The sequence below is a fragment of the Corvus moneduloides genome, chromosome Z (assembly GCF_009650955.1).
Source record: "Corvus moneduloides isolate bCorMon1 chromosome Z, bCorMon1.pri, whole genome shotgun sequence".
Taxonomy (NCBI): Eukaryota; Metazoa; Chordata; class Aves; order Passeriformes; family Corvidae; genus Corvus; species Corvus moneduloides.
In genome coordinates, this window is record NC_045511.1 from 58,312,470 (window position 1) to 58,327,310 (window position 14,841).

Genomic DNA, 14,841 nt, shown 5'->3' on the forward strand with positions numbered 1-14,841 from the left:
TGAAAGCTTGGGCTGCTGTAGTTTGACATTTTCTCCTCCTACAGCTGCATGTTTTCCCATTGTCCCTCTTTTTGGTAATAACATTAATGCTGTCTGACTGAAATCTTGACCCTGCTTGCCAAGAAGGCCAGTGGTGTCCTGGGGTGCATTGGGAAGAACATTGCCAGCAGGACAAGGGAGGTGATGCTGCCCCTGTACTCAGCCCTGGTGAGGCACATCTGCAGTGCTGTGTCCAGTTCTGGGCTCCTCAGGACCAGAGAGACACAGACCTGCTGGAGCAGGCCCAGCAGAGAGTGACAAAGGTGATGAAGGGGCTGGAGCATCTCTCTTAGGAGAAAAGGCTGTGGGAGCTGGGCCTGTTCAGCTTTGAGCAGAGATGGCTGAGAGGGGACCTCATGAGTGTCTGTGATTGTCTGAAGGGAGGGTGTCAGTGGATGGATCCAGGCTCTGCTCGGTGGTGCCGAGCAATAGCACGAAAGGCCACGGGCACAAACTGATGCACAGGAAGTTCCACCTGAACATGAGGAGGAAATTCTTTACTGTGCAGCTGACCAAGCACTGGAACAGAGAGGTTGTAGAGCCTCCCTCACTGGGAGAACTTCAAGAACTGCCTGGACACAATCCTGTGCCATGTGCTCTGGGATGAGCCTGCTTGAGCAGGGAGGTTGGACCAGATGACCCCCTGTGGTTCCTTCCAACCTGACCCATTCTGTGATTCTGTGATTCTGTGACCTTGCATTCATGATGCAGCACAAGACAACACCTCTCAGTGAACAAATGGGTGGAAAGAAGGAAATAGCTGTAATCAACATCCAACTTCTTAAGAATGGATAATGGCATCAATACCTAAAAGTTGGCTGAAGTACAAAGGCTACTATCAAAAAGTGTTTCAAAAACCAAAATGAAAGGATGAAACAAAGAGACTTTATCCTTTGCAAAGTTGAGAAAGGCATCCAGGGTAGTTGTACTGTGAAGCATGCAAAAAAGAACAAGGAGGATTTTGCTAAGCAATAATGGATGAAGAAGTCACTGTCAAAGCCTGTAACTACACTGGTACTGACCACTGTGACCATTGCCAATGACAAATGTCACCTGTGCACAGAACAGTCTAATGCATGTACACTGCAGAGGCTGTTTGGAGGGATAGCGTCTACCTGTATCCCTGAAAACACGCAAGAGGTGTACTCACCAGCACTACCGATCTCCAGGCAAAGCACAATCTATTTAGCAAGTCTTAAGCACAAAAGCTGAATTAAGGAGACATATGCAAACTAAATTTTAGAAGGGTAGCAGCTTAATAGAAGGTTATGAATGTTTTATTAGCAGGAGTAAGGCAGTACTGCAGTTCCTCACTGGGAAAAAGGATGAGCAAAATTGCTTAATTCGTCTCTTCTCAGTGGGAAACAAAATGAAACAACCCCAGAAGAAAGTTACCTGTAATGGGGGAGATAACAAATCAGTTCAGTTTTGACTTTTATTATATCAGCCTTTCAACCACCTGTATCTGCAAGGACTGCCAACCCCACTGCCTTACATCTGCAGGAGGCATTTCATCTGGAGAAGGTTTGCAGTTGGCAATAGGGGAGAGGTCAAAAAATCAGTAAATTATATGCTTATGGCCTAGAAATATGAACCAGCAGCAAATTAGGGAGAACTTTACCATCACAAATTCTAAAAAGGGCTTCACCCAACACTATAGATTACTAAGGAGAGGAAATTGTCAGCACCTCAAGTGTTTGAGGACTATGAAGGAAGTGTTGAAATATAAGTGGTATGCTTCAGCAAAACTGAGTGTGTTCATATCACGGAGGGAAGCAATATAGATCCTGGGCACGGTATTCAGGAGACAGAAAGCCGCTGAATTTAATGTGTGAAAAAGCAAACTTCTTCTTTGGAAGACAGAAAAAGGTCTTTCCTGAGGCACAGATAGGATCTCCCTGAGGGATCTGTGTTATTTCAGTTGGAAAGAGGCGTTTGGGCAGAGAACTGAGTTCACTGGGATAGGAAACTTCCATAATGAATTTTCTGAACAGAGTTTACTTTTGTCTCACCCCTCTATAAACCACTCTTTTCCCTTCTGTAGTAGTGTCTCTCTGACTTCTTCCCACTTTGGAAGCAGTGGTTTGATGACCTGTGCCCCTCTGCTTGCTTGTGTTTTGGGGAAATACTGTTTTGTGGCAATCTGACTTTCACTTTATCTGCAGTCTGTCCCACAGAGGTTTTTGGCTGCATTCACAAAAGAAGGAATAGAGTAGCTCTAATAAAGGCAGTGCTGTGTTCAGCTCTGTGTTCCCTGTTTCCACAAGCTCACTAGATCTGTGCTTGCTGGTGTGAACTGTCCCCAGACTGGTGAGAGGGCTCATGTGGCACTGCCAAACACCGTCACACAGGCTCAAGCATACTACTTCGCTGGGCAAGCAGGCAAAGCTCTGCTTTGCTCTCTGCGTTAAAAAAAAAAAAAAAAAAAGCCAGTGAGATCCTCCCTGCACAGCTGGATTTGATTTTCTGCTGTTTGTATGTTGTGGGTTAACAGTGAAATTTTTCTTTTTTTGGTAATAAAATCACTAGGTTGTATGCTATTACTTGAAAACTGACTCCATGAGTGTTTTGGAAGGTGAAGTGTTTTAACAAGCATTCACCAACATTATTGGCCATTTATTCAAACCAATAATTTATGCTTAAAAAACCCAACCCAACCAGCATGTAAAAAAGGGGGGGCAGAGGGGGGTGTAAGTCTGCATATAGCCCAAAATAAACTATTCCTCAGTCCAACCATTAAGCACTTCCCTAAGAGAAGAGAAACCCATCCTGGCTCCTCACTTGGAGAGCAAGCTGTTCATGGCCTGCCTGGTGTGATCCTTCTGGTTCATTATTGTGCTTTCCCACTGCCCCTAGGGAGTTCGTATACAAGCCATGCAAGATCTTGAAGCAGAAGACTACTTTATAATACTAAAGAGTGTACCAGTACCAGTAGTAGTAGTAGTAGTAGTAGTAGTAGTAGTAGTAGTAGCAGTGAATGGTTTCTCATGCCCATGTCATCCTAAGCATGTATGGATAACTACATGCTTACTATGGAATTGTTCACATCCTGCCGAAAAAGAGTATTTATATGCAACCAGAGTGCAATCCTCTGGTGTCCCTCTCCCTTTTGGCCGCATAAACCAGCATTCTTTTATTTACAGCTACACAAATATAAAAACTTTCTTTGCAGAGGCTTTAAAGGCTTAGAAAACATTCTTGTTTTTCCCTTTTTTTCCTCTCCTGAGAGGTAAACAGTGTGTTAGCAGGAAGGATAGAGAAGTGCAGCCCAAACTTGCTCTGCTTGCAGAGAGGAGTCTCCTGCTCAGGCTCTGTTCAGCAGAGGCCTCAGCTGATGCAGTCCTGTCTGCTGTGCTGCAGCCCTCCTAAAGTCTCAGGGATTTAGCCAAAATTAGCCTGGTCTGCTGGCTGATACCCCGGGTATTTTTGTGTCTGGCTAAGTGTGGAGGCATTCTGTGAGACAAGAATGATGCCTCTGGTGAGGGATGAGCATTTTGTGGTACCAGGGATGCCTTTTGTTGTGTGAGCTTAAGGATGATGCTGTAGTGGCTTCACCCACAACCTGTGCAGAGCAATCTGGCCTTTAGAAACACGGTGTTCATCTTGCTCAAGAGCTGCTGCTCTTGCTGAGAGAGGAGTTGTTTTGAAGGGAATGTGGAAGAAACATGGTAGGCTGGAGCCTCTTCTTGGAAAGAAATCATTAAAAGCTTAGTATTTAAATTTAGTGATTAAACCAGCTCAAGGTCAAAGACCTGCAGAGATCTGTAGAGTTATATAGGCAAGAGAGGTGGGGAGGAGTTGCTCTGGGCTTTTATCACTGGGACAGTGAGGTGTCAAGGAGAATTCAGTGTGATGCTGTGCTGGATCAGTCCTTCCCAGCTGCCACACTTAATGTACAATCGGCATGTGCGATTCAGAGCAGCCCGAGGCAGTGTAACTTGCACAGGCTACACACTGGTACAGGCACAGAGAGGGGCACTGAAGGCACTCCCATGCAGTCCCCTGTTCCTGTGCGCTTGAAGCATGTGCAAGAATGAGCACTCACAAGTCACAGTGCCCAAGGTGGGCACCAGCGTAAAGCTGGCATGCATGAAGGGCCAAGCATGTCCAGTGAAATCCCTCCATTGAAAACAAAACAAAAAGCACGGGCAAGATCTTTGTGGGAATGAATCACATCAGATTGGGGTTACAGATGGTGATATTGGCAGCATATACTTGAACTTTCACACTCTCATTTACTACTTTTATGCTGTCAGCTACTTTCCATGTCAGTGACAGGGTATGTGCTTTGCCCTCTAGCAACAGTACTTACAGATTTATGTTATTTGATCTTATTTTTTTAAATTGTTTTTTTACTGTTCAGAAGCAATTTAGTTTTCTGTGATAACCTTGTATCTCCCTGCAAGAAGCCTTCTCTATATGTACATGAACTGGTGTGCAAATTCAAATCATTGAGGAAACGCCATTGAATCTGTTTTATATACATTTCATGAGGTACTTTGTGCTGTTTCGTCAGTTTGTTGGGGTTTTTTTAAAACAAAAAAACCTGTACTAGATAGATCCTGCCATGGTACGTGAAGGCACTTGCATACTTTCATCTTTGCTGCCTCAAACACCACAATGTGCATTTGAATGGGTCAGTAGAGGATGTTCAAGGCTTTGTAACCATTCTGGCAAAAATGAAGGGCTGGAGTCTGTGCTTTCATGCACTTTCTAGTCTCAGTCTTCATCAGTGACAATGGAAGCAAAGATGAGACCGAGCACTGTATTTACTTTTCTAAGGGACAGATGGAGAATAAAATGTATTGTTGGGCTCATATCTTCACACATGAAATTGAGAATGGGAAAAAGTATTGTACTTCAGTGAAAAAGCAGGTGAGAATAGAAATACGTATTTCAATTGGAAAAGGATATGCTGGTCTTTTCCCTTTATAAATCACGATAATTTGGGTTGCAATTACTGAAATGCCTTAGTGAAAAATTTATATTAAAAAACATTAAAATGACTATATATATGGCCAGAGTTTAGATTTGATTCTGACTGACTGGAGAGGACATGTTGGCTGGAGATGATAAAAACTAATGTAGGTGAAATAATGATCAACTGATATGCTTTTGGTGTGAGAAATGTGTAAGATCAGTAGAGGAAGGAGATCTCATTTTCCCCTCCTTCAATTTTGTGCTGGCTCAAGTATTTAACAGGTTTTTTGGTTTACTTTCCACAAAACCGGACAGTTAATACATAACACTATTGATAAATACATATATATACCTTTAAAGAAGAGGATGAAGGGAAGGGTTAAATCGATGATCCCCAAGCTGTGGTCTGTAGCTAATATGTACAGCCATAGGTAGCATTAGCATCTGCATACACTGCTGGGTTGGAGAAAATCTGACATTAAAAAGACTTGACTTTGAAAGCATCTCTGTTAAAAGTTTGGTAACTGAATGAATGAAGATTATTTACTCAACTACTAGCTGAAATAATCAGACACTCACTGAAAGCTGCCATTAAAAACTTTCGAGGAATTTTATGGTCCTGAAAAGTTGGAAAAGAGTAAGCTTTTGGGTTCACCTTCTACAAATAGAGGTATCAGGTGATGCTGATCTAGAATAACCAAATTTATTTATGATCAATGTTTGAGCACCAAACAGATAGTAAGGCCTTTTGTTTGATAAGGTAGTTTGCAAGAAGAATCCTAACTTAAAAACTAAAAAAAGCTCCAATTTCAGTCCATATGACTGCAGCTAGAGAGCAGGAAAAAGATTTCTAGCTAAAGGTTACTTTGGAAAACTCTGGCTACGGCTTCTGTTTTTTTGAGATCATGCATCTGGACACAGATGCCTGGAGTAGTTCACTTGTGCTTACCTTGTCACCTAAGAGGGGCTGGGAGTAGATCTTCTGTGGGGAACATTTCAGCACTGTATTCTTATGCTTCTTCCAGAACAGTTTTTCCTTTGTGAGGAAAATTAGTCAGGAGAACCAAACTGGAAGCTTGCTTTGAAGGTTTAGAAGGCTTTTTGACTTGAGTAGTAACTCAAGCCATAGGCCTAAGAGAGAATAATTATTCTCTTGAGAACCTAAGCAAACCTGTTGTTCATTTTACATACACAACAGCTTCTACACTTGTTTTACTGAAAATGAATGATGAAATTCCCATTGCCTTCTGTACTGTTGCTTGGAAGTCTTAGGTCTGGTCTTTGACTTGCTTGTCTGTGTGAGGTGTCTAAAAAACATCTGCAGGAATATCATGCAAGGGAAACTGTCAATAAATCAGAGAAAAATTCCTGTTCCCTTTTAGCAGGGACATATTGTTTGTTTGAAAAGGGCAGCAACAACAACCAGCTTAGTTTTCAAAACTTGATTTTTTTCTTTGTTAAGAAAAAATGCTTTTGCTTTATTAATTTTTTTCTTCTTTACTCTCAAAATTCAGACCATTACCACAATTCCTTCTGCATAAACACCTGCTGCTTCAGGTAGCTGGCAGCTCCATTACTGAAGGCAGCAGCAACCTGTAAGGAAAGACTGAATTAACAGATGTTTCTTCAAGCCACAGATTGCTGAGGAAAGTTATGTCTTGAAGCATTGCTTCTTAGAAAAAAAAGAAGTATACTTTTATTGATTTCCATGGTCCTTGGACCAGCAGTGATGGCTTTATACTTCTGCAAGAGCAATAGGGGCAAGACATTAGAAAAAAAGAATAAAGCAAGGCAAATGAAGAATTAAAACATATCTCCAAGACAGGGTGCAGAATCTTAGTGGCTGGAGACTCTTAGAAAGGAATTAAGACATCCTCTTCCCCCGAGGCAGGTACATCATGTGTACTTTGTGTAACAGGTGTGTGCTGCTATCATAATACAGAATAAGGACAGAGAACTCCAACAGCTTTGCTACTTTGACTTTTGTTTTAAAGATTAAAAAAAACACGTCAGACAGTAGTAGGTAAATAGGCAACCTGCATTACTTGTACAAAAAGTTATATATATACAAGTTTGCTGTTTTGTTTTCTCTTTAGAGAAGGAAAGCACCCTTTCATAAAATAACCAGTAACCCTTATCTTACTGAGATGCTGCCAAGTCACAATTCAGAAGACAGACATGTGAAATTAAATCCACACTGTGCAGAGACAACACAGTGGCCCCTCCAGATCAGATCCTTTGTGTACATCCTGTGCACAGTTACACAGACACAATGAAACATGTGATAGCTTGAACATATTTTGCTTTCACACAAAAGAAAATACTTCCCCATGCTGCATTTTGTTAACTAATGTATCAAAAATATTCATCCCATCGTCATTGTCATCATTGTTATTATGTTATTAAGGAACTGTCCTTCATTCCATGCATAACTATCATTTCACAAGTTAAAAATGTTCTCACTCCCTCATGTCATAGTCTATAAAGCACTCTGTGCACAGTGAAGCAGATCCCCAATTAAATGCAAGTGCTATTAAAATTAAAAGAATTATGCTATTACTGTTGATTTTAGAGGAACAAAATTATGGGGAGATTAAAAAAAACCAAAATAGTTTTATCTGGACAAAATAATGTACAATTATTAATATTGCACTTTTTATACAAGAAATCCTAATAAATATACAGAAAAGATATACATTTACATACACAGAAAGTCATTATTCTTTTTTTTAAATAAAAAGTTACACTGATGCTTATTTCTTGAAGACCCATTTCTACCAAGAGTGGTCACTGCCAGATGTGTTTTGAAGCCAATTTGAATCAGTTTAATGTCATGAACCTCAGTAGTGGACCCCCATTTTTACTGAAAAATCCACATGTCATGAAAGCTGTAGCATAACAGAACTTGAACAGCATTTCATTAATATACCACGAGGCACTAGCCCCAACAGGGGTTACAGGAGAGGCACAACCAAGCCCTTCATTTAGAAAAGGTCTTGAACCAAAACCTGAGATCAGGTAGTTCTCCTTTGAAGCTCCACAATTCTCAAACTCTCTTCTTTGCAGATTTCCTCTAATTTTAATTTTTTTCTGAGCAGAGCAGAGAATGCCCAGGAACCAAAATCATGCAGCACTTCACTGGCTGAGTATCTACTGCAGCTGGCCAGGAGGCAAGACTCACAGCCTGCATGAAAAATCATGCTGTGGGTGTGATGTTTGAGTCTTGTTTTTTAGACTGTACCTTCGGGGGGTTATACATGGACTTAAAGATCTGCTGCTCTAGAACACCTATTTTGTTGTGGAGAGGAGCAAGTTTGTTACAAATTACTTGCATTAGTCCTATGGGACTGATGCTAAAGCCATTCTTTTCCTACTGAGTAGTAACAATCATGAAAAATCAGAATAAAGCTCTTTTCTACTACTTGTCCAAAAGGCTTGGCTGCCAGGAAAGAGGAATTTCGTGTTAGCAGAATAGAAAAACCCACTTCCTCAAGTTCTTTTCCAAAACCCCAGGTCTGAAAGTACCAGAACTTTGGGAAGTAATACCTCTTTTTTCTAAATAAATGTTAGTAGGATGCAGTATGCAAAGTGTCTCCCATGTACCACATACAATTTCTATCTTTTCTGCCTATGGTCTCTATGGAACAGTGTTTGCAGGTTCGTACTAAAGTGTGTCAAGCAGATCACACTTGTTCTGCTTTTGCTGGATAATAACTAATGTCACCACCTCACCTCTGTGCTGAGGGCAACCCTTCAATCCTCAATCCTCCCTCACAAGCTCAAACTGGAAACATTTGCAGGTGTATTTTAGATCCACTTATGCTACAGACCATTGTTCAACTCTGCCAGGTGCCAGATCCTCAAAGATCACAAGGACGTTCCTTGCCTGGTGTGGGAAGGAGAGAGGGGTTTAGAAACTAAAAAGGCTTCCAGTATGGGACATAACAAATAAGTTTGTAAAGCAAAATCCTGTGCTTGTGTTCTCAAGGTAGTCTAAGAGAGATGAGAGCTGCTCAGCAGAAAGAGACCTGAGGGTGCTGATCAATACCTGGCTGAACATGAGCCAGCTGTGCCCAGGTGGCCAATGGCATCCTGGCCTGTCTCAGCAATAGTGTGGTCAGCAGGAAGAGGGTGATTCTCCACCTGTAGTTGGCTCTGGTGAGGCCACACCTCAAATCCTGTGCTCAATTTTGGGCCCCTCACTACAGGAAAGACATTGAGGTGCTGGAGCGTGTCCAGAGAAGGGCTACAAAAGCGGTGAAAGGTCTAGAAGACACATCCTACAAGGAACAGGTGGGGCAGCTGGGGTTGTTTAGCTGAGAGGAGACTCGGGTGACATCATTGCTCTCTACAACTGCCTGAAAGGAGATTGTAGTGAGGTGAGGGTGAGTCTCTTCTGCCATGTTTCAAACAAAAGGATGAGAAAAATGGCCTCAAGCTGTGCCAGAGGAGGCTCGGATTAGATACTAGAAAAAAAAAAACTTCACTGAAAAAGTGTCTAGGCATTGGATTAGGTTGCCCAGGGAGGTGGTGGAGTCACCATCTCTGGAAGACAGTGTTCAAGAAGAGTCTGGATGTGGCACCCAGAGATATCCTTTAGGGGTGGATATCCTTTAGTGCTGTTAATGGTGGGACTAAATAACCCTGAAGATCTCTTTTGACCTTGACGATTCTGTGATTCTGTAATATGATGCTAGGTTTTTACTCTGGTCCTCTTCCTCACCCATTTCTTGGTGTATCCCCCAGGCATGTACACTGATTGAGGGGAAGCCTCACTCCTCTCATACCCATTTCTGGTGTCATGGGTCTCTCTGACTCTTTGTGGTCTACCCTCATGACCATGTTTTTCTGCATTCTGTCTCCCAGATTGATAGAAGGGAAAACTTGTCAAGTCCCTTTACAACAATTATTTGGTAAAAGGTGTTCTTTTTTATAAAGAAAAGGGAAATAAATAAATAAAATGAAAAAGATCATTCCATTCCATCTGTATTTTCTGCAAAAGCCTTTGCCTCAGTGAAGAAAAGGCTGTGATCCCCTTGTTCCTCCATTTTCATTTTGTCTGTCTTCAAGATTTTCCACAAGTCCCACAGCAACGTGACTTAAATTGGGTGAGCTGGCAGAGTTTGAGCTGCTTCACTTTCTCACAGTACCTTGTGGTGTCTCTGCACTCCACTGCCAAAGGGGAAACAAGAATAAGAAATGGTGATGAAGCTATGAACAAAGGATTTCTTACCTGAGAACATATACCCTTGGGTGGCCAAGAGGAGGACCTTTGTGTTGGGAGGTCTTACAGCACAGGTCCTGCTTGATACCTGTAATCTCCCTCATCACTTCAGCTTCCATTAGGGCCCCCCAAACTCATGAATTTGGACCTATGTAGTCCACTTTGTCTCTGCTGAGAGGGAGCATCAGAGCTGGCGTGAATACAGGCAAGCACATGTGGGCTCTGCTGCTGCATCTGCAATGAATGCAAAGCAACTGGCTTGCAAGATAGAGGATGAGAGCATAATTTCCAAACAGGCACATCATCTGTTCTCTTTTGTTAATTCAATTTGTTTTTTTTTTTAATTAGTAACTTTTCTAGTCCCCTGGAAGGCCCAATTTGTTGCTTGTAATCTGAAAGAAAGCAGTCTTTCCTGCGGGATTTCCGATCATCCACCTACCAGCTGGATTTGGACTACCATCATAAGTCTGGTTTTGATTTGTGTTTTTCTCTCTGTCTGTACCATTAGCTAAAAGTTAATAATAGAATCATAGAATGGTTTGGGTTGGAAGGGGACCTTGAAGATCATCTAGTTCCAACCCCCCTGCTGTGGACAGGGATGCCTTTCACTGGACCAGGCTGCTCAGAGTCCTATCCAACCTGGTATTGGAAACCTCCAGGGATGGGGCATCCACAGCTTCTCTAGGAAACCTGTGCCAGTGTCTCACCACCCTCACAGTCAAGAATTTCCTCCTAATATCTAATCTAAAACTACTCTGTTTCAATCTGAACCCATTCCCCCTTGTTCTGTCACTACATGGACTTGTAAATAGTCTTGCTCCATCTCTCTTGTAAGTTCCCTTCGGGTACTAGAAGGCCACAAGTAGGTGACCCCAAAGCTGGGCTGTACAATCCCATTTCCCTTGGCCTTTCCTCACATGACAGGTGCTCCATCCCTCTGATCAACTTGGTGGTCTACTCTGGACTTGTTCCAGAAGACTGCATGAATTATTTCTCATGCTGTTAGAAAGGGGACACAATCTGAGCACTAACACCTTTGCCAAAAACCCCCACAACGAGCAGCATTCCTCTCTGGGATGCTGAGCTTTAGACACTGGATTTTGCAGATGTCTGGGCTGGAGGTTTTCTCAGGATGCCCAGCTGCAAGGTCCGGTGCTGCATTTCTGAGAGACAACTCTGCCTTCTTTCCTACTCCTGCACCTCTCTGCCTCCCCCCCTCCCAGCAAAGTACCATTTTCACAGGGTGTGATGTTGCAGCGCTGCCAGTTTGCTGGTCGTGGTCTCCAGGAGCAGTGGTGCTCCATCACGGGCTTGTTGGTGCGGATGTGCACGCAGTCCACGCGCCGGGACTGGAAGCCGTAGTTTCCACACGTAGCCGTGCAGACGGTCCATAGGCTGACCCGCCAGTGCACACCACAGACATCAGTCCAGCAGTTCTGGGTGCCCAGTGGCCTGTGGGCAGGAGGGAGAGAAGGAGGAAAGGACAGCAAACATTACATATCCCAAAGGTAATTCACTCAGAGCACTGTATGGGTCAGATCTTCAAAGGCTGCCAAGTGAGGCCAGCAGTTTTGAACTGCTCTCAAGGACCAGACCCTCAGGGGGTGTACACTGGTGTACCAACACCAGGCTAAATGATCATTTGAACCATTTGAGGATTTGGCTGAAATGCCCTCTGCATGAAGGGCCAAACCAGAGATCTGCTGAAAGGTGAAATGACTGGAGACCAATGTGGTCCAGCAGGACTTCGTAACTTTTTAATGGCTTTACAGCCAGTGAGAACAGAACCAATTCTCTGAAACCCTCCTTTTCCTTTCAAGACACTCTCACAGAAGATGTAGAGGCACACTTGGTTCATATTTGTCACACAGATAGTGAAAAAGCATGAGTAGGCGCCAACAAGCCAATTACATTAATTTTCAGTCATGATCGGTCATGATTTACATACCCTGTCTCATGTAAAGTAAATGTCTTTACAATGTTGACAGTGGAGTTTATCTGCAGGAAAACAAAACCTGTGGAGATCCTTTTTTTTGTTTTAGAGTTTGTGTTTAAATAAGTGAGAAGACTGGCACCTTAAGAAGATATAACACAACCTTGCAGTCAGGATTTGGCATACATAGAAGATTTTCCAGTTGTTGGCCAACTGGCCTGAAGCTCCTAGGAACAAATAGGGAAGTCTGGGGTTAAGCCTGCTAAGATTTGTTACACATAACTGTACAGGTTGCAGTATGACCTCTTTGTTACATAAGGGAAACTCCTAAGTTTCAGTTAAGTCACTAATCCATTCAATATCTCTGGAAAGGGTTGTGGGTTTAGACATAAGACATTTCTGTCCTACCTTGGTAAGGAACTGCATTGATCAGATGACACAGAAGTCCCATCTTTGGTCTGGCAAAATATGTGTCGGTGCTGTACAGCCAGTCGTGATCCAATGCAAGGCCCATTGCACTGTGAACACAGAAGATTCACTTAGGGGAGGTAAAAGACAGGGCATGTTCCATTCTTATAAAACTGCTAGTGAAACAAAGCACATACTGCCATTCAGAGACTGTTGAGATTTCAACCACTTTCTGCACCTCTGCAGGCTTTGAAGGCTGACTGTGCAGTCGTCTTCTCTACCTCACTCTTCTTTCAGCAGCATTTAAACTACATTTCTGTATCTGCTCTGTAGATTCATTACCTCTTCTCTTCAATAATTTAGTCTTAAATACATCTGTTAGGGGAAATTAAATGCTCTCATGCCATTAGCCAAGAGCCTGTGATCCATACAGGAAATCTCAATACATCACTTTTACTGTGCATTTTGCAGCTTGTACTATCACAACTTATGGCCAAATAACTAAGAATGCATTGAACCAAGAACATATTTCACTCAATTTAATATAATTTAAAATACTTTAAAAGCATTGAAGGACAATAAACAAAATCAGAAAGCATGACAAACACAACAGATATGCAAGCTTGCTCCAAAATTGAGGCTATTCTAACATATTCAAGCTTAACAATCACATTTCAGTTTAACTCTCCCAATCCTCTCCTTTGATTAAAAAGTAACTTGCTATAGGTATGAAGCATGTATTTGTGCTCTTTTAAAATTGTATCAGCTATTAGGAAACTGTTTTTCTAAGTATCTGGAAATTATATTCAAGAACAAACTGAGGGTTGAATAAGGGGTCATTAGTGTGAAGCAGGAATTTTTGCCAGGGGATGGCTGCTGACCGATCCCTCTGCCACTTCCACTCCTGTTGGGGAAGATGAAATAGGAAAGCCTTATAAATATGATTGCCTGACAAAAGATTTTGGGAATATGAAAACTACAGGCAACATCGAAATGAAAGCCACTTTTGAAATACCAAGTCTTAGTTACTGAACAACTAGAAAACAATGGTATGGCCGACTGAAGATAATCCCCTCTTGATGGAACAATACCCTCTGCTTGCAAACAGGTCCAAGGGTCAGAGCAGACCCTACTAGCTCAGCAGAAGGGGTCCAAAGAGTAGTTTTTAGAAGTTAAGATGTAACACTCTATGGTAATATAAGAACTCTCATAGGCTGTATGTAAATGCTATAGGATTTGTATCTTGTATTAGATTGGTTAGTGACAATTAGAATATTCAGTACAGAAGATGATTTATTGTATTGTAACCAGGACTTCAGACTTTCCTTACTACTACTTCCACTCCTGCTCTTACTTCCACTCTCGCTCTTACACTCTCTCTCTCTCTCTCTCACCCGTTTACTCTCTTGCTCTCTTGGGCCTGCTCAGAGCTGAGTCTGGCAGCTCTGAGCAGTGCCCCTATACCCACGCCTTTTCTAATAAACCCCATGTGTCCCAAGACCTGCCTATAGAGATCTCTCGTCACCATCCGTCTCCGTCCCGCCCGTAACCTACACACTCCCTCATCAGTAGGAGCCCTGTTTCACACTACCACACACTCCTCAAATAATACTCCCTTCCTCCTTCTGTTTCTTCCCTCCCTGACAACTGGGAGAGAGAAGCAGCGACTGCCAGGCTTTCAGCTGCTTCCAGTCAACTGTCTTGTTGGAAATGTAATTCACTGGAGTATGTGGAGCATTTCTGCGATATCTGCAGGGGCTAGCAGTCCTCATCACCAGCAAGCCCGAGTCACTAGTTTAAAAACACCATGGGATTACACAGCCGAGCTCAAAATGCCAGGAACATTAAATGAAGGAAAGGAACTAATTCTAGAGATGGGGGTAGTGCTGTTTATTTTCTTTCTTTCTTTGTGAACTGGGAAAGTTGATCACTACACCTGTGCAATGCAGACCTGATACCCCGTGATACTACCAAGCAGGTCATTGATCCACTGAGCCAGTGAAACGTCACTAACTGTGTAACAGTCTTCTGGCTTGGAGACTGAGCAGTATGCAACCAGGTGGAACTTGATGTTGGTTTTTTTTGTAAGCTAGGTAAAAGAAATATTATATGATAATGCACAGAGATTAGGTCTAAGAAATTAATTCTGAACTATCTGATTGTCTCAGCTGACCATGATGTCATGGCGAACAATACAGACCATAATGGATTTTGTGAAGATGATCCAGTAGTTTCCTGGAATTCTATAGGGAATAAAATTTTTTTTCTTTGATATAAAGTGATAATTCGAAGCTTTACTTGTAATACAATAACTCAG

The 14,841-nt window shown here is 42.4% G+C and overlaps 1 protein-coding gene across 3 annotated transcripts in view; it reads right to left on the bottom strand.

The window, feature by feature from the left end:
- Positions 1-6,926: 6,926 nt before the first annotated feature.
- ADAMTSL1 (ADAMTS like 1) overlaps positions 6,927-14,841 on the bottom strand; it is a 422,892-nt gene continuing 414,977 nt past the window's right edge. For all 3 annotated transcript variants that reach the window (XM_032095762.1, XM_032095761.1, XM_032095763.1), the window contains 3 exons: positions 12,525-12,634; positions 11,415-11,635; positions 6,927-10,131 (listed from right to left, as the gene is read on the bottom strand). In XM_032095762.1, the coding sequence (XP_031951653.1) occupies positions 10,025-10,131; positions 11,415-11,635; positions 12,525-12,634 (438 nt within the window). In that variant the 3' untranslated portion in view covers positions 6,927-10,024. The remainder of the gene's footprint in view (positions 10,132-11,414; positions 11,636-12,524; positions 12,635-14,841) is intronic.